At 46.4% G+C, this 21737-nt stretch overlaps 1 protein-coding gene across 13 annotated transcripts in view; it reads right to left on the bottom strand.

Annotated features, from left to right (window-relative positions):
• Positions 1-21737, bottom strand: part of syne1a (spectrin repeat containing, nuclear envelope 1a) — a 117319-nt gene that overhangs the window by 76308 nt on the left and 19274 nt on the right. For 10 of the 13 annotated variants that reach the window (XM_081717014.1, XM_081717012.1, XM_081717009.1 and 7 more), the window contains exons 3-32: positions 20341-20436; positions 19077-19160; positions 16385-16405; positions 16095-16187; positions 15682-15860; positions 15200-15396; positions 13458-13567; positions 10886-10993; positions 10047-10184; positions 9800-9964; positions 9577-9689; positions 9171-9339; positions 8862-8958; positions 7761-7957; positions 7300-7464; positions 6888-7043; positions 6648-6785; positions 5379-5528; positions 4983-5141; positions 4427-4591; positions 4045-4179; positions 3764-3922; positions 2792-3000; positions 2577-2649; positions 2175-2330; positions 1800-1922; positions 1585-1716; positions 1300-1440; positions 990-1150; positions 16-514 (exon numbers count right to left, since the gene is read on the bottom strand). In XM_081717014.1, the coding sequence (XP_081573140.1) occupies positions 16-514; positions 990-1150; positions 1300-1440; positions 1585-1716; positions 1800-1922; positions 2175-2330; positions 2577-2649; positions 2792-3000; positions 3764-3922; positions 4045-4179; positions 4427-4591; positions 4983-5141; positions 5379-5528; positions 6648-6785; positions 6888-7043; positions 7300-7464; positions 7761-7957; positions 8862-8958; positions 9171-9339; positions 9577-9689; positions 9800-9964; positions 10047-10184; positions 10886-10993; positions 13458-13567; positions 15200-15396; positions 15682-15860; positions 16095-16187; positions 16385-16405; positions 19077-19160; positions 20341-20436 (4488 nt within the window). The remainder of the gene's footprint in view (positions 1-15; positions 515-989; positions 1151-1299; positions 1441-1584; positions 1717-1799; positions 1923-2174; positions 2331-2576; positions 2650-2791; positions 3001-3763; positions 3923-4044; positions 4180-4426; positions 4592-4982; positions 5142-5378; positions 5529-6647; positions 6786-6887; positions 7044-7299; positions 7465-7760; positions 7958-8861; positions 8959-9170; positions 9340-9576; positions 9690-9799; positions 9965-10046; positions 10185-10885; positions 10994-13457; positions 13568-15199; positions 15397-15681; positions 15861-16094; positions 16188-16384; positions 16406-19076; positions 19161-20340; positions 20437-21737) is intronic. The other 3 variants (XM_081717018.1, XM_081717010.1, XM_081717016.1) reach the window with 3 other exon arrangements.

Here is a 21737-nt window from a genome sequence, read left to right as displayed (position 1 = left end):
TTTATGTGGGTGCACCTCATCCAGCTCTTCGATGAACTCCCTCTTCAGAGAAGAGCCGGCCCGAAGTTCGGCCTCTTGTCGCTTCACGCCGCTCCTGAGCTGCTCCCACTGCTGGCCGATCTGTAATAAGCGCGCTTTAATATGCTCCGCCTTCCCCGGGGTGACAAATCGGCTCAGACCGCGACACTCCTCCTCCAACTGACTCAAGATGTTCGTCCTCTCCTCTAAGCCGGCCTTCGCTACCTGAGAGACGAAGCCAGACGGACATCCAGGAGAACCTGTGCGGTGCTTATTCAAGGGCAGACCTTTCCTACGGCATTCTCTTTCTCTGTTTTCTTCACTGATCCAGCCATCTCTCCATACCTCCACACTGCCAGTCTGTTGGACAAACGAAGCCGAGTTCCAGTGAACTTCTTCCACCTCCTTCTCTGTCTCACGCACCCGGGAAGCGAATGCTCTGAACCCACTGTTGAAACGTTCCCACTGCATATGCATCTCTTCAAGCTCCAGCGTCCTGCATGAATGAAGAGATTGAGAGATGTGTGACATACAGCAAGTCTTCAAAGGCCAGGATGACTGAAGAATTGACACTATTGGGCCCTTTCAAAGTGCTGTAGATGATGATCTGAAAGTGAAATCATCAATATTCTTTTTACAATAGAGCTGTACTGATGTATAGCATGAGTGGGTTCACGCTGTTACAGTCGTAATTCAGACCTCAAGGCAGTGGCTTTTACACACTGTACCAACTTGCTGAATTATTGAAGAAAAAAGTTTAAATTGTTAAAGAACGTAAACAGTTAGGCATTGTGACAGCATGTAATGTTTGTCATTACAAATTTTAAGAATAATAGCCCACATTTCCTCACAAATTATGTAATAAGTGTGCTTTACGTTGAATGTATTATTATTCAATATTATACATTCAAAAATGACAAAAGGTGAACGGGAACGTTATCATAAACAAGCACGCCAACTAAAGCTCTCACTTTTTCTCGAGACCGGCTTGCACCTCCTGCATCTTCTCCAGAGCAGCCTGGGACTGATTGGACAGCAGGGAACGGTTCTGGGGTCGCAGCTTCATCTCGGCTGCTGTCTTCCCCAGTGACCGAGCCTTCTCCACGAATGCCCCAGTCTGCACATGGAGCTGCTGCACATACCACACACACATGCACACACATGCACATAAACAGAAATGGCGGACAAGCAGACAATGAGAGAATAAAAATGGTGTGAATTTAAGTGAAGACTTTGTTAGAATTGATGTTTATTCCTATTCTGTCTTAATTCTGATCTTACTCTAGCATAATCAAGTTCGGCCGTGAGGTTTTCCAGGCTGCTGAAGATGAGCTCCCTCTGCAGGATAGGAGTGGCACTGCACACAAACTGCCAAACTTGCTCCCTCTCCAGCACAAACTCTTGCCATGCATTCACAGTGGCCTAAAATACACAGCACAACGACCTGCACTAGTACACGGTTTCACAATGAAAAGGACTTCTCCAGTGATTCCCAGAGAAAGTCCCAGTTTATTTCGCACTCAACAGAACATTTTCGCCTTCCTAGGGACAGCGCCGTAGTTGCACCTGCAGATGCTCATCCTGACGTGCCCCAGCGTGGCCTTCTTCGCCAGGCTCGATCTGCACCACTGCTGGGCGAGTCCCGGGTCCCTGCGGCTCTGCCTCCTCCTCCTGCCTCCTCCGGGACTCCAGAGTCTGCTGCTCGACACAACAGAGAGGCTGTTGACTGGACGGTTTGGCGGACACGATTCGAAGAGGAGCCCTTAGCAACAGCGCCCCACCTGGTGGATCAGCAGCAGCTGTTTGGCTTCTGGGATGTGCTCTGCATCGGGCTTCCTGCTGTGCCCCAAAGCCTGGAGCTCCTCCTCCCCTCCTCTCTCACTGTGCCCATCCAAAGACATTTCCTTATCACACAGAGGGACAAAGCGCAGGGTTAGCTACAGTTCTCTCGCACACATACACACATTTGAACACCGCAAATCCAGAATTGTTGTCCAGACAGCTAACTTCACACCTGTCCCCTGCTCGAAAAAGGTTCCATTCATACACACTGCAGGACCATCTTCTTATACACGTGTATGTATTGTCAAGGTCCCTAGAGCTTACAGAGTAGGGAACTATGCCCTGGGGCTTCACACAACGCCCAATGCCCTTACTTCATCTAGAGAGGAGAGAAGGGTTAGTTGGCTAGCGAGCTCCTCCAGGGCCACCCGCTGCTTGAGAACCTCCGCATCAGTACTCAGCTCCTCCAGCGCATTCAGACGGACCCTCAGCCAGCCCAGCGCCTCCTCGGGAGCCTTCAGCTCTCCACCCTGCGAGCGCGGAGAGGAAGAGGAGAAGGAGCCATTTATTTAAGGAGAGTGGGTAGAGCAGTGTGGCAGCAAGAAGCCTGGGTACGCTAATCATCAGGCCACCGACAGCTCGGAAAGGCTCTGACAGCGCTTGCAGCGATGCAAGCATGGGAGCGAAGGTTAAGATCGGAAGGGGCAGGTTAACGCGTTCTTAGAAGGGGTCTGGCTTGATTACAGCGAGCGCTGCGCCACCCACTCCCAGCTGACCTGCACAGGAGAGCGATCTCCACCTCGCTGCGCTGCCTGCCGTGAAGAGAGCCAGCCAGAGAGTTCCTGGAACCTGAAACACAGCAGGCACATGTCTCAGAACTCCTTTCCCTCAAGGACCTTTGGCAATGAGATGCTTCCACTGGTGATCTAGTCCCATTATCGTCCACGTCGCATCCGCAGGCGGTAACAACCCTACACTGTACACTCCTTACCTGGCATGCCACTGCCTCCATTTGTCTGGGTGCTGCTGGAGTCTCACAAGAGCACATTCCACATCGCCTTTGACCTCTGACAGATGACCTCTGGTCTCTAGCAGTGCTTTTTGCATTGGATCATTTTCCGGAAGTTTCTGGCAGAGCTGTTCCATAGTTATTATTCTCCGCTCGCACACTAAGAAGGGGTCCTTCTGCCTGAAAAAGGCCTGAGGATGCAAACACATTGGCATTCAGAAAAATGACTGGTGCTGACACATCACGGATCTTTGATAAATGCTTGTTTGAGCGCCGTCTCATCACTGTCCTGACTCCGTCTCATCACTGTCCTGATTCCGTCTCATCACTGTCCTGGCTCCGTCTCATCACTGTCCTGACTCCGTCTCATCACTGTCCTGACTCCGTCTCATCACTGTCCTGGCTCCGTCTCATCACTGTCCTGGCTCCGTCTCATCACTGTCCTGACTCCGTCTCATCACTGTCCTGGCTCCGTCTCATCACTGTCCTGACTCCGTCTCATCACTGTCCTGATTCTGTCTCATCACTGTCCTGGCTCCGTCTCATCACTGTCCTGATTCCGTCTCATCACTGTCCTGACTCCGTCTCATCACTGTCCTGGCTCCGTCTCATCACTGTCCTGATTCCGTCTCATCACTGTCCTGGCTCCGTCTCATCACTGTCCTGGCTCCGTCTCATCACTGTCCTGATTCCGTCTCATCACTGTCCTGATTCTGTCTCATCACTGTCCTGGCTCCGTCTCATCACTGTCCTGACTCCGTCTCATCACTGTCCTGACTCCGTCTCATCACTGGCATGCCTCTAACCTCCTCCCAGAATGAGCACTTTCCTCTACCATCTGACTGGTTTCGCTGCCTCGTGGTTCCCTCATTTTTTTCCCCCTCATTCACCGCCGTTGTTCCCGCTTTCTACTCGTTCTGGGATCCCTCTCTCTTGCTATTCGCCCAGACCCACCCTGTGCTCTCCGATCACTCTCTCGCTGCCCACTGTGACCAGGGCCTTGTCCTCTCTCTTCAGCTCCGCCCTGCACTCCTGCAGTGATGTCATCACTCTGCGCCGCTCCGCTTCTGCTTTCAGCCTCAAAAGGTGTGCGGGGGCTTCAGCCTGTATATCCTGGTGACAGGCAAATACACACCGCAGAGGTTTAAATGTCCAGCGCTGACCCGAGCCAGCCCTGCCAGATAAATTAGGGAGAAGAGTGAGCTGTTTTGTGATGCGGCCGGCACCGCACTGACCTTCCACTGTTTGTGCAACTTCCTGACAGACTCCTGGAGGCCTTCCTGTTCCTCCTCAGGTAAGATGTCAGTGAGCTCATCACATGCCTTCAGATAGGCATTCAAAACTCGCTGGTCCAACCGGCCAAAAAAATCCTAAGCAGAAAAGCACGCTGCTCTTAACATCACTGACAGACTACGGGGAAACACTGGATAATGAGGAGCCCCTGACCACCCCTGACATCTGTACACACATCTCAGTATGTTGCTGACAAAGGCATGGTACGATGCTTTTTAAATGACATCGTTTCACTGACAGTAATCATATGCAGAGAAACAAACTAGAGATTGAAAAACAGATGTGCGCATACATAAGCGGTCAGCGCGAGGCTGTGTGACGTACGCTGTGCTTGCTGAAGAGCTTGGCCGGGTCCCCGTGCTCCTTCAGACACGCCTGCCCCACCTGCAGGACCTTCTCCAGCTCGGCACGGGACTCCTCGAACCTCCGGGTGAGGTTTCCGTCGGCTTCCGCCACCCTCCTCCACTCCAGTGCCTCCTGGATGAGGGCCTGCAGGCGGGACACGGGCACTGCTTCAGAGCTCCTGACCCCCTGTGCCCACAGCCCCCAGCGGAGCGGGTGAAAGCCCCTCCTCCCCGTTCAGAGTAAGCTGTGCTGATCAAGTCTCCAGGACTGGATTTAGAGTCTAGGTCCCTAGTTCTCCAGGTTTACTCAAAGACAGCTGTGCAACTAAATACCTATATGGTTTTCATTGTTTAAACTATTTATTGTTATGGTGATCTCTGACTGAGACTCTAACAGAATGTAAAAAAATAAACTGCTAAATTTGTCTAGCATATGAGTAAGCCCTGAAGGGGACCATGACCAGCATGTGTGCCGTGGTAGCGTGATAGCTACGCGCTATCGCAGAGAGGAAACAGGCCAGGGACTGTGGGCTGACCTGTGCAGTGGTCTGGAGCTCGGTGACCCTGTTTTGCAGAAGCGATGGGTCAAAGTTGTAGAGGTTTTTAGTGCAGCACAGAGCCCTCTGCAGGGCCAGGTAACTGCGCTCCACTGCGCACACACACCGCTTACAGCTCTGCTGCTGGGCCAGTAGCTCCTTGTGGAGACACACACACACACACACACACACACACACACATTATACCACAGACACATTTAGCATCACTAATAATCCTTCATTAACGCAGCGCGTTATCCAGGTTTTGCTCACTAAACTTCACATCTGCATCATTGTCGTGACTCTTCTCTTCCCCCGGCCATGTCTCGGGTCTGGGGCTGTGATGCACGCCTCCCAGAGCTCCCAGAGCTCCCAGAGCTCCCATCACGCGCTCACCTGGTTCTTGTGCTGGTCGTGCGGCTGCGTGATGATGTGGCCGGTACGCTCTGCAGTCTGGTAGAAGGCAGAGATCTGTCTCTCCAGCTCCTCCAGTAATGGCAGCATAGTCTGACACTCTTTCAGAACCCCCGGACACTTCTCCTTCATCTGAGTGAGTACAAACACACACACACACACACACACACATTACATTGTGTACATATACATACATCCATATATACATTGTACATTGTGTATATATGCATATTATACATATATTGTACATACATTGTTATATATATTTTTGTATATATAATATATATATATATTTTCCCTTTTATATATATATATATACATATATATATATATATATATATATATATATATATATATATATATATATGTTTTTTTTAAATATATATATATATATATATATATTTTGTTGTTTAGTTTTGTTTTTTCCTTATATATATATATATATATATATATATATGTTTTTTTAAAATATATATATATATATATATATATATATATATATATATTTTGTTGTTTTGTTTTGTTTTTTCCTTATATATATATATATATATATATATATATATATATATATATATATATATATATATAATAATAATAATAAAAAAATATATATATAATTTTATATATATATTTTTTTTCCTGTTTCTTTTCTCTGCTTGGACAGAGCACTCACAAAACCATTTCACTGCGAGTTATACCGTGTATGACTATGTACGTGACAAATAAACCAAACTTGAAACTTGAAACAAAAAAACCATATATCAGCCATTTTCCCATTTTTTTGCATTCAATTATTTAATTTTTTACTTTTACATTAAAATTAAATAAAAATGCTAAGTATGCTTTATTTAAACTTACCTTATTTCATTCATTTAAAAATAAAACATGCAATAATGCTTTGTAAATGTCTTACTGTCTTGTTTTGAATGTATGCCAATATTTCAATATTAAATAATGGAGTAAATGGAGTTTCCAAGGGGAAGCTCCTCAGTCGGTTTCTGGGTCTGGAGGGTGATAGCTGGCTCCATACATGGTGAGTGACAGTAACTTGTGTTCTACCCCATACACCAGCGTAGCAGCTGCCACAGGACTGACTCTGAGTTTCCTAACAGACAGTAGAGCGGCTAAATGCACATACTGTTTTCTAACTGGCCACTGATATTATTCAAAAGCCTTTATTGTTGCTTTGTTTTTCAAGTAAGCACATTTCTGACTGATATGTTAGAAGAATCTAGAAATAAACTGTTCCACCTTATGCAGCAGCCCTTTAATCTTTGCCACCGCCGAGAGCGCTTCAGAACCATCGCCACTGACTCCGGACCGGAGCTGGACAGAGCGGGCAGCCGTCTTATACTGGGCCTCAATGGCTGGGAGCCTGTCCATGATCTCCTGCATGGTAAAAAGGGATAAGTGAGTGGGTTAATAAGTGTTATTGGCAAGAAAACACAATCTCCTTCTAAAAAGACTTGAATTCAGGAGCTACACCTTTACCTCCACATCCTGCATGAAGGTTCTGACGTCAGGCAGCGACACCTGCACAAGGGAGGTAAGTTTGGCCATAGATGCTTCTAGAAAGTCTTTGAGAGCCGTAGTAGCCTCCTTCTGTTCCTTCTCACTCTGAGAGTGAGTCTCATTGACACGGGCATACTGTCGGGAGCAGAAAGGGTTGCTTTTACTTTAAACGCAACAACGACTAACACTAATGACTAATGACTAAGTTATTCAGAAATCTACACAAGATGGTCTAGATGTTGGCCTTCAAGCTAAAAAGTGTCCGTTTCCTAACCTAGCGAGATTCCAGTAGAAGCTTACAAATCGAGAGGTTATAGTTTCCATAATGAATGACTTTTCAGAGTATTCAGAGTTATAAGAAGAATATTTAAGAAGATGGTCATGCATATACCTGTCTGGCTTTGCTGAACAGATCTCGCCATCTGCCATTGAGGAGAAGCAACTGGTGCTTTATGTCACGGGACACTGTTTCATCACACGTCTCAATGAGGAAGTTTCCTGCATCGTTCATGATGGCATGCTGCTCCATCCAGTGTGGGAGAGTCTTGAAGAACTCCTGCAGAGGTTGTATATGACAGGGAGAGAGAGTGAGAGAGAGTGAGAGAGAGTGAGAGAGAGTGAGAGAGATTTATGTACCAGTGATATATCAATAATATATGAACATTTTGGTTTCATGTTAGCAGATCAGGGTGATCTTGGATAACAGCCAGGATGAGGAATTACCGTTCCCAGTGTGCGGAGGCTATTATACGTATGTCTGTGTGGGTGTAATGTTAGTGTATTTGAGAGTAGTTGGTATACATTTATGACACTGTGAGTTGGTTTATTGTGCGTGTGTGTGAGTGTTCTCACTCGTTTGGTGTTCTCAGGCTGTCGGAGAGCTCCCTGGCCATCCTCCAGCCAGACCTGTAGTGAGCACACACTGCTGGTGTATTTGTCCCAGTTGCCATGCACCTCCTCCAGCATGGACCGAACGCTGCGCACCTCCACCGACAGACTCCTCCACTGATCTGCTACATCCCTCAGGAACCGCCTCACGCCCTCCTCGACTACACCCACCCACACACACACGCACACACACACACACACACACACACACACACCCACCCACACACACACGCACACACACACACACACACACCCACACACACACACACACACACCCACACACACACACACAAACATTTTAGATCCTTATATTCAGAGCAGAGTCTTACAATGGAATAAAATATAGTGCGTTATAAAACAGCAGTGTTATATGGAGATATGTAAAACATGGAAGAAATATGATACATATTTCAATTTTGATACCATAAATTAAAGTAACAAAAACCCAAATCATCTTTTATGTTTTAAAGCTCATGTGGGGCTCATGATTTCAACATGCACCAATCACAGCGGAGAGGGGAGAAAGCCCGCCCACTGCCAGAGGCACGGTGAGTGCAACATGTTAGCATGGCCTTGAGAAGACCCAATTAGAATATCTCCACTAATGGAGTGGAATTCCCCCCTGAATACTGTGCCTGGGAAAACCTCATTTACCAGTAGCCTGAGGAGAGAGAGCCAAGCAGGGAAAGCTAGAGAGAGAGAGTGAGAAAGAGAAGGAGAGTGAGAGAGAGAGAGAGAGAGAGAGAGAGAGAGAGAGTGATACGGGTGTAGACTGATTGACTGATTGACAGAGCGATGGTGAATGGAGAACACATTGATCTAAAATAAATGAAAGTGAATTCCATTATCCTGTGTAGTTCATGGGGATGTTTCTGCATTATGAACTTCAGAGCACATCAAATTTATACTCTGAAAGCAGTTTCAGGCCTGCTTTTGACACCATTCATTCTGCAAATATGGACGGAAGACAGAGAAGAGACACTAATTCTTGTGTTCTGTACGGAGCTCAGCCCTGAACTTTCACGGGACTCTGACTGTTTAAGGACCACTGGCCGCCAGTCTCACCTGAGCTGTCGGCGTTTATGTAGAGTGCGGCGGCGTGCTTCAGCGCCTCGCAGACGGAGTCGTATTTCTGGAAGAACTGCTGACGTTCCACAAACAACTAGTAAAACACACACAGGACAGAGGTTTAATTAAAAAAAGAGCCAACGTAACTAACCCCTCTGCTGACCTGAGACGGGATTGGATTAAGAGAAATGGAGCAGTGGGAGCGCGCACGTGAGAAGCGCACTGTGGCGTTCAGAAACATTAGTTCTCATCGTACCACAGCATTTCTAAGTGCAGCAGATGGTGCATACATGTCTCTACACTCACCACGTAGTCTTGCAGCAGATGCTCTGCCGTCTCCTGCCGTCCATATTTGATGATCCAGGATTTTAGCTTGGACTCGCCCAGTGACAGAAAAGCCAGCATACGGTACTTCAACTCCCAGAATTCCAGTTTGCTCAAATGAGCGTGCGAGGCTGTAGCTATGTAGTTGAATCTGGGAGGCGTTGGACAGCATTAGTCAGTGAGTGTGATGCAATTATTTTATCCTGACTTTACTGCTTTTAGCCAGTAAAACCTATGTGTTTAAAACCAGCTACTGAAGACCCCTGCCTGCCACAGGCTGATATTCATTCGAAACGTGTGTTGTCCTCATTGGGGATTTTAAAAATAGCTTTGTTTAGAACAACTTTGATTAAAGACAAGCCATGTGGTCCCCCCTGTCCCAACACACCTCTCTGCCAGGTCCTGAAGCTGATCCTCAGGAACACGAGCACCACCAACGCTCGCGTCTCTGTGGAGACCCTGGAATGTCTGCTGGTGCATTTCAAGTTGCCCAAGAACCTCCTACAGGAACAAAGTCACCCTGGTCACCCCAGGCCCTGATAGCCTCTCTGCACCTCCTTCACCCCCTGGCGCATGCTGGGCTGCAGGGCGCGCGCCTGCTCCCCGTGTACCTTATGCCGCTGCTGGGTTTTGTGGACGGCAGCGGCGGTGTCATCGTGCGTCTGCCTGGGGAGAAGCTCCTCCGTTAAAATCCTCTCCACCTGGTGGAGCCACAGAGCTGCCTCACCCAGAGGGTTGGGCAAAGCACCATCCAACTGCAGATGCCAGTCCAGGAGCTGCAAAGAACGTGTGGGTTATTTTTGCGCATGTGTAGAATCTGGGTGCGTGCCTGTGTGTGTGTGTGTGTGTGTGTCTCACCCTAGCAGACAGTCTCTCCCAGGCCTGCTTAACCAGGGCTTGATCTGAAGTCAGTATGCCACCCTTCTGCATGGACTGCATGCATGTTTCCACCTGTCTCCTCCTCAGCTCATACTGCACACGGTAGCGCTTAAAGCACTGAAGTGAGAACGAGGGAGTGTGAGAGAGAGAGAGAGAGAGAGAGAGAGAGAGAGAGAACAAGAAACAAGGAGCAGGAATGACAAAAAGAAAAGTCAAAAAGAAAGTGGGAATGAGATCAGAAAAGTAGTTAAAAGGGACCTTGATATGTTGCTGTGTTCCGTAAGTGAGAGTGAAATCGCAAAAATACATTTCAAAAGGACGGAAGAACAAGAGTAAGTGTCAGATGCCCAAGGCACACGGGGCTGCCCGGGTGCTGACCAACCACCCAAGCACACCTTCCCCCTGGCCTTTCTTTTCTCCCTTCCGTCTCCACGTAAACGCTCTCCAAATATGAACCGTTTCTGTGGGCTGCTTCCGATCACGGACAGATTGGCCGCGCACACCAGCAGCTGTCTGAGTAGTGCTGTGTGTGTTGTGTGCTCATAATTATGGACATAATGAGAACGTCTGTGCTCGGGTCTCCGTATCAAAAGCAGTGCTAGCTTTCGCCAGCCTCTTCATATGTTCCTGAACTCTTTTTGGAGCCAAATGTCTGCAGAGTTACTGGGGGCGTTTTTTTGGTCGCGCCCCTTACATCACTGTGGGTATTCCCACAGGACTTTAGGGCGTGACCCCCTGCGGAGCGCCTCGTCAGCGGCCTGAATTGGTGGACTGGGCGGGGGTTGCTGGCTGATGAAGAAGGATGCGTCCTGGTTTACCTGGTACAACTGACCGAGGTCTCCCTTTTCCCTCTGCGCCTGTGCACAGTCTCTCTCTAACTGTTCAACCCACACCTTCAACTCCCTCAGGGTCTTTCTCTGCTCCTGCTGGGAGGGAGGGGGAGAGAGAGAGAGAGAGAGAGAGAGAGAGAGAGAGAGAGAGGGAGAGACCATGCGTTAACAAAAAACCTTTCACACTCATTTAAAATTCTGTGGATGCCACGTATTAATATTATCCCCCATTCTTTACACATTAGCTACAAAATTACTCTGCACGCATTTAAAGGAGCAGAAATAATAAACAAATATAAATATGTTTACATTGAGTCTAAACCTGCTCACACCTTACTGGGAGTCAATTATTACAGTCTAAGACCCGGGCTCAGGAAGCAATTACAGCAGGCAGTCGAAACACAGGCTAAGAGTTTAGGCACATTTAAAGCCTCAGAGAGACACCCCCCCCCTGAGTGCGGTATTCTTCCCCTTCATTGTGTGCATCTGCCCTGAACCACTCAGCGGGGGAGCCAAAAATACATCACCGTGGGGGAGATCATCATTTTACACAAGTTGACATTTCCTGTGAACGGCGCCGGCCATTGTTCTGTCGAACCTGAACCTGTTGGGACGAAGCCGCGTGTCTTCTCTCACGTGGGCGGACAGCTTGGTTTCAGATCTAGGTGTTGGCGAGGTAATACCTCTGGTGAGAATGATGACCCCATGACCCCGTTTAGATTTCATCTCTCTCTTTCCCCCCATACCAATTAAATTCCCCATTTAACTTAATTAGGATTAAAGAACGGTGACGGCGCCATTAGTCACGGCCCTTTAATGACACGGAGCAGCTTCAGAAGGTAGGAGCAGAAGGAGTACTGAGTACTGAGTACTGAGTACTGAGGGCAGGATGCAGAGTCAGCATAACCTGGTATAAGACCTGCTTTACTGAGGCCTGCTGAGGCTTATCATCAGACTGTCAATGTCAGCCACTAGCAGCAACCCAAGGGGCGGCATTGTGATGCAAATGCGAGCCAGAGTTTCGGCTCTAATGTAATGGTAATAGGAACGGCAGAACCCAGAGCCCTACAACATCCTGGGAATTTCAGCACAATGCATACTACAGCATTCAAATTATATTCATGAAGAATATGTATATTATCTGTTCTGCCGCATGTTGCAGTCATTTTTTTTTTTTTTTTTGCATGTTATGACAATAAATTTCCACAGAACACGAAAGCAATTTGAGCTGCAGTAGAAGACGGCAAAACGGCGTGCTCCCGGGTGCTGGAAATGACCGGCAGACATTACCGGACTGGGTCAGCCTCCCTCTGAACATTTCCCCGATGGCTTGAGGAGCAGGAGAGAACTTCAGAGCACGGGCAAGCCCAACAAAAAAGGACATCGCATTATTAGAGGAGAGAGGGATGAAGAGAGAGAGAGTCAGCAAGGGATGGAGAGAGAGAGAGAGAGAGAGAGAGAGAGAGAGATAGAGTGAGAGAGAAGTAACAAAGATGGTCAGGGATGAAACACCATGTTACGGGAGTGATGAGTGATGAGTACGTGTTACAGGGGTATGAGTAGTGATGAGTGATGAAGTGAGAATTCATGTAACAGGGGTATGAGTACTGATGAGTGATGAGATGAGAGTACGTGTTACAGGGGTATGAGTAGTGATGAGTGATAAGGTGAGAGTACATGTTACAGGGGTATGAGATGACAGTACGTGTTACAGGGGTATGAGTTGACAGTACGTGTTACAGGGGTATGAGTAGTGATGAGTGATGAGGTGAGAGTACGTGTTACAGGGGTATGAGTAGTGATGAGTGATAAGGTGAGAGTACATGTTACAGGGGTATGAGTTGACAGTACGTGTTACAGGGGTATGAGTAGTGATGAGTGATGAGGTGAGAGTACGTGTTACAGGGGTATGAGTAGTGATGAGTGATGAGGTGAGAGTACGTGTTACAGGGGTATGAGTTGACAGTATGTGTTACGGGGTATGAGTAGTGATGAGTGATGAGGTGAGAGTTCGTGTTACAAGGGTACGGGGAGTGATGAGTGATGAGGTGAGAGTACGTGTTACAGGGATATGAGTAGTGATGAGTGATGAGGTGAGAGTTCGTGTTACAGGGGTACGGGGAGTGATGAGTGATGAGGTGAGAGTACGTGTTACAGGGGTATGAGTAGTGATGAGTGGTGAGGTGAGAGTACGTGTTACAGGGGTATGAGTTGACAGTACATGTTACGGGGTATGAGTAGTGATGAGTGATGAGGTGAGAGTACGTGTTACAGGGGTACGGGGAGTGATGAGTGATGAGCTGAGAGTATGTGTTACAGGGGTACAGGGAGTGATGAGTGATGAGGTGACAGTACGTGTTACAGGGGTATGAGTAGTGATGAGTGATGAGGTGAGAGTACGTGTTACAGGGGTACGGGGTGTGATGAGTGATGAGCTGAGAGTACGTGTTACAGGGGTACAGGGAGTGATGAGGTGAGAATACGTGTTACAGGGGTACAGAGGGACGAACAAATGCGAAGTGGCTGACGTGTATGTTCTGGACAGTGAGGGAGATGTTACCTCGTCCTGCTGCCCCGCCGTTTCTGTCTCCTGGGGGTCTGGGTGATGCTTCAGGAACTGAGCCACATATGTCATAATGGACCGTTCGTCTGGCTTATCAACGTCCACATCTAAACATCACAGGGGGCAGGAGACAGAATCTCTGCATATCCAAACATGTCCAGTAATCAAGCAAACCTGCATTTACATTTTCTAAGCCCAGGTTTTATTGGAATTTGATTTTTGTTGAAATTGTGGCACCAGCCACAAAGAAAACATACCAAGTTGGCATTAACTAAGTAATAGGGTTAATATGTGGAGCTGCCTATCAAATGATGAGTCCACCCTGTTCCATTACAGAGGAAATGTATACAGCTCACAGATACACTGCCTGGCCAAAAAAAAGGTCACCACCTGGATTTAACTAAGCAAATAGGTAAGAGCCTCCCACTGGATAATTACTGCATGGGTGATTATGTTTCAGCTGGCAACAAGTTATTTATCCCTAGCTGATACAGTGAGTAGCTTCTCATTTGTTAAACAACCATGTTGAAAGACACATCCTGTGGTTGTGGAAAAGATGGGTCAAATAGATGGGTCAAATTATTGGCATGCATCAAGCAGAGGAGTTTGCTGAAACTACTAAAATTGAGTTAAGAATTGTCCAACGCATTATTAAAAAGTGGAAGTAACAATGGGGAAACAATATCTTCGAGGAAGGAATGTTGTTGGAAAAAATCTCAAATGATCGTGATCGGCGATCACTTAAACGTGTGGTGAAATCAAATCGTAGAGAAACAACAGTAGAACTCAGGGATATGTTTAATAGTGAAAGTAAGAGTATTTCCACACGCACAATGCGACGGGAACTCAAGGGATTGGGACTAAACAGCTGTGTAGCCTTAAGAAAACCACTTGTCAGTGAGGCTAACCAGCAAAAAATGCTTCAATTTGCTAGGGAGCATAAAGATTGGACTCTGGAGCAATGGAAGAAGTTCATGTGGTCTGATGAGTCCAGATTTACCTTGTTCCAGAGTGATGGGCGCATCAGGGTAAGAAGAGAGGTAGCTGAAGTGATGCACCCATCATGCCTAGTGCCTACCATACAAGCCTGTGGGGGCAGTGCTATGATCTGGGGTTGCTGCAGTTGGTCAGGTCTAGGTTCAGCAACGTTGTGTGCCCAAAGAATGAGGTCAGCTGACTACCTGAATATACTGAACGACCAGATTATTCCATCAATGGATTTTTCCTTCCCTAATGGCACGGGCATATTCCAAGATGACAATGCCAGGATTCATCTGGCTCAAATTGTGAAAGAGTGGTTCAGGGAGCATGAGACATCATTTTCACACATGGATTGGCCACCACCTGAACCCCATTGAGAATCTTTAGGATGTGCTGTAGAAGACTTTGCGCAGTGGTCCAAATCTCACATCATCAGTACAAGATCTTGGGGAACAATTAATGCAACTCTGGCCAGATATAAATGTCGTGACATTGCAGAAGCTTGTGGAAATGATGCCACAGTGAACACGTGCCGTAATCAAAGCTAATGGCGGTCCAACGAAATATTAGAGTATGTGACCTTTTTTTTGGCCAGGCAGTATATTTCACTTTCACTTTTTTTTTCACTCATACGGAATTATTACAAATATAACATCTGGCCCGTCCGTTATATTGCAGTGAGATAAAATTGCGCTGTGGACGATGAATCCAGCAGCCGATCCTGTAGAAATGAAGTGTGCTGGCGGTTCGGTGTTCACCCTCGGGGTCGAGAAGCCGTGGGATCCCCAGCTCCCTCTCGGCCAGCGTGAAGGCCTCCTCCAGGTTGGCTCTGTTCGGGCTGTTCCACACGCGCTCCATGTCGACCAGCTGGGGGCGCAGGGCGAAGATGATGGCATGGAAGGCCACGCCGGAGCGCCAGCTTGGCCCGAAGTCCCTGACGTCCAGCCCCAGCCTCCTGAAAACCCACACACGCACGGTCAAAAGCGACGGCACCGCAGGGGCAGCCCGCCCCGCCCCTGCAGTCGTAGGAACATACTCAGTGTTTTACAGACGCAGCTTGTGCAGTTGGTCCCTGAGTGACACAAATATGAATGTAAAAGTGGCTCGTTTACTTCAACAGTTTGCTTGATTAGCACGCGAGGGACTGCATCCGGCGCAGCTGCCGTGGAACATTTGCGCTTTTTAACCAAGACAAAACAGAAAAGGCGGAAGGAGGGAAACGCCTGCTTAACGTTCTTACTTAGTAGCTGTTCTCTGAACCCATTTGAGCAGGGCTTTCTTGGCCCCTCCCTGAAAGGATAGGCGGGGCTTGCGTTTGACGGGCGGGCTGGCTGCCTCGGTGCTGTTGGAGCTGTCCACTGAGGAGGTGCTGCTAGTTTCTCCTCTCTGAGACGGCAGGCTGCTGGTGAGCTCCTCTATCTGGCACCGGAAAGTGGGAAAAGGGCCCAGATTCTTATTGCTATAAAAATCTGACATCCAACTTTAAAGACAATTTAAACAATTGTAGTGTAACAATACTTTACTCGAATGATTAAGATTAACCGCTTCATGTATTGTGCATCTGTAATTGGAAATTTATTTGGTTTCTCACTTATTATTATTATTATTGATATTATTTTTCAAAATGTACAGGTGTTTTTTAAGCACTCTTGCCTGGAAATACAATATGATGGTCCATATCAACCCCAGTACAATAGAAGGTCTGCCGTCCACGACGTCCGTCGTGTTGATGTTAACCAGTTTAATCTGTCACAAAAAACATATTTGAAAGCACACTTTCCGCATTTCATCTCAGAAGCACCAGGAGCTTCGGCAAACTAATAAAACTGCATCATGATTTATTCGTCATCTTTATTCATTGCGCGTTTTACAGCAAGAGCAATCCTGATAGTGATCGAGATAGTGGCAATATTAAAACCTCGCACACAAAGGGCTTTACTGACCGGAGATCCTCTGTAAACAGACTGAAGATGGGGTGTTCCCACATTGACGGAGGGGGAGAAGGAGAGAAGAGATAACATGCTGTTAACAAAGGAGAGCCGTGATGGATGGCGAGCGTCCTGAAAACTGAGTGACAGGTGGTAAGCATGGCAACCTGAAACACCTTCACTGATAGCACAGATAACCATTATACTTACATTCACACCTACACACCCACACACCCACCCAAACACACACACCTACACACCCACACCTACCCACCCACACACACACACACACACACACGCACACACCCACACACACACACACACACACACACACACACACACACACACACACACACAAATGCACAGTTGGCCCCACAAGGGCACACTGTGTTTTTGATGAGACAGTCCACTCTGGCATAGTACCCCCATTGTTAGTTCTCCACAACCCACTGATATGTTTAGACTTTGGCAAAATAATGTGGAAAAAGTAAAACCCTTCTTAAACGATGTTTATTAAAGTCTAAATTTGTACTCTATTATTAATGACCGAGATATATACCATATTAGTAATGACAGAGATATGTACTGCAATAGTAATGACAGAGATTTATACTGTATTTAGTAAAACAAAGATATATACTGTATTTTTAACTAACAAATAAACTAAAGATGCACTGCAAATTAGACATAAAGAAGCTACTTTGTCCAAATAGACATTTTAGAAGACTGTAAGTCTTAGAAATCTTGCTGTGTGTCAACAAGAACCTAGTACTTCAGCCAAGTTACACCATCTAGCAAATTAGTTCAACACACAAGTGCAGCACTGGGTTAATGAGGGTATTAAATCATTGCTACTTGTGTCAGTCATATTATAATCACACAAATAGTGAAGATCAACGAACCCTGCGTTGCCAGGCAAACCAATAACTATATCGTTATACTTGTTTGCTTTACTGAACATTTCCAATTTAGAGAAGTAAAGAGTTGTTTTGGGGAGGCTACTTTGTCAGCACCATTCTGTGTGAGCTGCTTAATGTAATGAAGTAAATATTGATTTGAGAAAACATACCAGCTGCTAACATACGATAGCCTGTTGACATTACTGGGATTTCAATAGCTGGCAAGCTAGTTTTGCTGCTGCAGCATGTAAAAACAGCAATAATGCTATATAGACAGAAACTATTAAAATATATGAAAAGCACAGCACAGTTCAGTAAGTGCCAAAGCTGTTTCAGCAATACCACAGGACCAAACACATAAGCACATCACACGCACACACACACACACACACACACACACACACACACACACACACACACACACACACACACACACACACATACACACACACACACACACACACACACACACACCATTACTGTACTCTGAATCAGCTAAGAGACATGTACCGCGTGTATGCTGTGTGACCCTTTATCAGCCTCTTTCACGAGTGACCTGCTTTTGACCAAAGGCATTAGTATTAGCAGGCATTAGCTGCTTGCTACAGTACATACTCCAGCATCCAGCCTGCGTTATGTCGCCTCCTTTTTTTAAAAAAAAAAAAAGGAAACAGGTCATTCCTGAAAAGCACCACTAGGAAGAAAAAAAAAGCACAGATGCGGAGAGATGAACGCAAAAATACATCAGTCAAAGGCCCTGGTCGTCTAGCTGCAGCTATTTATTAGGTCCACCTTATAAACTGGCAACTCTATGTACAAGTAAACCCATGTACACCGCCCACACACGCGCACACACACACACACACACACACAGGCACAAACGGGGACACTGATGCACATAAAGAGAAGGTGGAGATAGAAGTGAGGAATGATAACATGTGATCAAGCACAGTGGCTAAGAGAGAATCAGCCATCTTCAGAAATGACTCCTCACCTCCTACAGAGGTAGCCAGCTGTGCAGGCAGAACGCAGGCTTTACTCCAGTACCGCTGACAGGTAGGCGCTGCGATTACAGTGTGGGCTACAGACTGACTGCCAGATTAAAATGTAATTTCGGTGTAGTACACTCCTCTGAGAGGGGGATACTGGTGGCCGCAATAGAAACCTGTGACAGTTCACTGTAACGGAAGACGTGGCAGCTCTGATAACCTTTATCTTGCCTGGGTATTTCCCACGGATTGGAGAGTGTAGCATTTTATGGAAATGGAGTTACTGAAATGGGAATCAGGATCAGAGGTTCAGCCAGTATGAGCAATATCACAGGCGTTAGTTATAAGGCAGAGCTTCGCAGCCTCGTGGCTAAAGGTTTAGACAGAATAAATAGAAATGGCTTCACTCTGCCAATCTGTACACCCTCTGGATTTATCTAGGCTAGCCCAGGAGCTCAGAGCTACCATGCATCAACCGCAGATGTACCATTCATTAGAGAAATTTATACAATGCAGACAGACTGCATCGTGTTCCTGACAATAGACAGAAGTGAACTCTAAAATCTAAAATGTAAAAAGGAGGCTTGTTGCCTTTCCATCCCTGGAGTCTCTTTTCTTCTCTGTCTGCCTTTTTCTCCCCATCTGTTTCTCCATTTCTATCCATCTCTCTCTCAAGAGATAGGTAAAGAGAGCGAGGGAGTGATATCAAAGGGAAGAATGGGGGCAAAAAGAGATGAGGTCACAGTGGGTCAAGCCAAGCGTTTCTGACCCTGAGGCGCTCCACCTGAGCGGGGCACTGTGGGTAGGGAGCGAGCTTACCCTCCTGCCCTCCAGAAAGTGCAGCGCCGTTCCCACGTTGGCCAGCCAGTGGATCCGCCGTAACTTGCAGCCTTGCTCACAGGGCTGGAGCACACGGAAGGGCAGGTGGGGTGGAGGAGAAGAGGGTGGGGTTGGGGGGGGGGTGTGAAAAGGGGGAATTGGTGATAAAGAGAAACAAAGCAGCCCAGCTGTGTAGTAAAATCAGTTCTTCATACAAATGTGAAGAGGAACAAAAACTAAGAACAAATGGGGCAAACAGGAGCTGAAAGGACTGGGTTGGCATCATGTTAGTGACTGTATGAAGAAGCAATGTAGGCCTTACAGATCCACCCTCATCGTGTGTGTGTGTGTGTGTGTGTGTGTGTGTGTGCTTTTGAGAGGAGGTCTGATTACAGTTGGCCTATTTTGTCTAGACAACTGGGACGTTGGTTATTTTTGTTCTAAATTGTACATAAGGTACAATATGTGCATGAGTGTGTGTGTGTGTGTGTGTGTGTGTGTGTGTGTGTGTGTGTGTGTGTGTGTGTGTGTGTTTGTTTGTGTGTGTGTGTGTGTATGTGTGTGTGTGTGTGTGTTGACAGGAGCTCTGATACATATACTCACGTCCTTTTTCTCTGGAAACCTTCACTGTACTTCACTACAATTTTGACCTCCTCTATATCTTTTACTACAGTATACTGCAGTTACTATATATAAAATATAATACATTCTCCACTCGCCCTCCTCTGAGCGGTTGCTTTTACCCTCAAGTTTGGGTCATCTACCAGTGGCCTGGGAGCTTTAGGGACCTGCAAAATATCATAGCTGCTCCTGGGACTGCACCCGTCTGGACAGAGATCTCAGATGTTGTTCCTGGGGTCTGCTGGAGCCCCTCTTCTAGTTTGGGGGTCACAGCCCCTAGTGCTCTGATTACCATGGGAAGCACTGTTGCCTTCACATTCCACGTGTTTTCTAGCCCCTCTTTCAGCCCGTGGTATTTCTACAGTTTTTCGTGTTCTTTGTTGCTGATATCGCTGTCTCTCGGGATCGCTACATCTATCACTACGGCCCTCTTCTGTTGTCCAGTTGGTTAGCCATTACCATTTTGTCAATCTGTATCTGGAGGCCCCACAGTACGTAGTAAAAGTGTGTGTGCTCTCTACATTTCCAGGGAGCACATGTTGTCATACTGATAAATATAAGTTGCTGTGGACATGAGTGCCTGCCAAATGCTAAAATTGGAAATGTATGCATTAGCACAGTGGAATAACTTGAAATGCTTTACCAGTTTTTGTCCAGACAGCACTTCCAGAAGCGCCAGTAGCATCACTCCATCCTTAATGTCCTCAAACAGGTCCCTCACCACTAGGGGAGGCTCCCTCTGTCCAGCAAACATGGGGAGTGGAAGATAGCAAAGGTCATCAAGGCACACAGATAAAAGGTGTTAATGTGAATTTGAAATGTAAGCATCGATGTCCAGAAGAGTGGTGGTATTGAAATGATGCATACAACACACACAATCACAATTATCAGCGAGAACTATTCAAACTGACAAGAAGCTTATAATTCAGGTTTTTAGGAGCTAAGACAAGTGATAAAAGAGTGATGAAATTCTCCAGTTCTGAAAGTGAAGAAATTCACAATTCCTGTCAATATTGTCAAGTTTGGTTATTTATAATGTGAATGATGGTGAATATGCTCTATAATTCAGTCTTCGGCCTGTAAGGTTCCCTAAAAAAGAGCTGATTCTGGAGAGAGCCAAGGTAGACATGATGTAGACTTCTACTCACTAATCCAGCACCCCCCCCACACACACACTTCAGTAAGACATTCAGGGGTTCTCTAAGACACCAATCACATGGGCAGGATTTGCAGGAGGAAAGTGTCCAAATGGTAAAGTCATTCACAACAAGATTAACATGAAGGTGTGTGTGTGTGTGTGTGTGTGTGTGTGTGTGTGTGTGAGAGAGAGAGAGAGAGAGAGAGAGAGAGAGAGAGAGAGAGAGAGATGACAAACTGAAAATAGGCAAAGACAGATTTAAAAAGCAATGTAGCCCGAGTGGAGACAGATAATAAAAGTGGGCGAGTAAGCAGAAGATACGGAGCAAGGGAAAGCAGGGATTACCTTAATTAGAGTCAATCTTTGTGTGACACAGAGAGAGAAAGGGAGGCAGAGAATAGGAAGGGAGGAATGCGCTTTAAGATTAGTCTAATTAAGCTCTTCTGAGACAAAACAGAAAAGAAATGACTATGAAAGTCCAATTAGTTCAGAAATAATTCAGAAATTAATTGAAGTTAAATTCACCTAATAGAAAATTACATTTTAAAAACAGCTACTTTGACTAATTGTGCGACTGATGAAAAATAAATCTGAAAAGCATGGAAAACGCTATCGAGAGAATAAATCACGGGCTTAAGCTAATTACATGTGCCTGCTCATAATTGACTGAAATTGATTGTCAAGCCTGTCAGTAAGTCATTCAATATTCATTGTACAGAGTGAACAAAGACTCCACAAGCACACGTTTGAGATAGTCATACAGCCGACTCGAAGGCATGAACTTAACATAGTTCTTCACGGTACACCTATGGTACATTGCATACAGCCCAATGATTATTATACATGTAGTCACTTCAACCTGCCCTTAAAATTGCCTTTAAAAATTGTATTCAATCTCAGTG

This window comes from Electrophorus electricus, chromosome 7, assembly GCF_041902795.1.
Source record: "Electrophorus electricus isolate QZ-2024a chromosome 7, ASM4190279v1, whole genome shotgun sequence".
Classification (NCBI taxonomy): domain Eukaryota; kingdom Metazoa; phylum Chordata; class Actinopteri; order Gymnotiformes; family Gymnotidae; genus Electrophorus; species Electrophorus electricus.
This window is presented reverse-complemented; position numbering and strand designations above follow the sequence as displayed.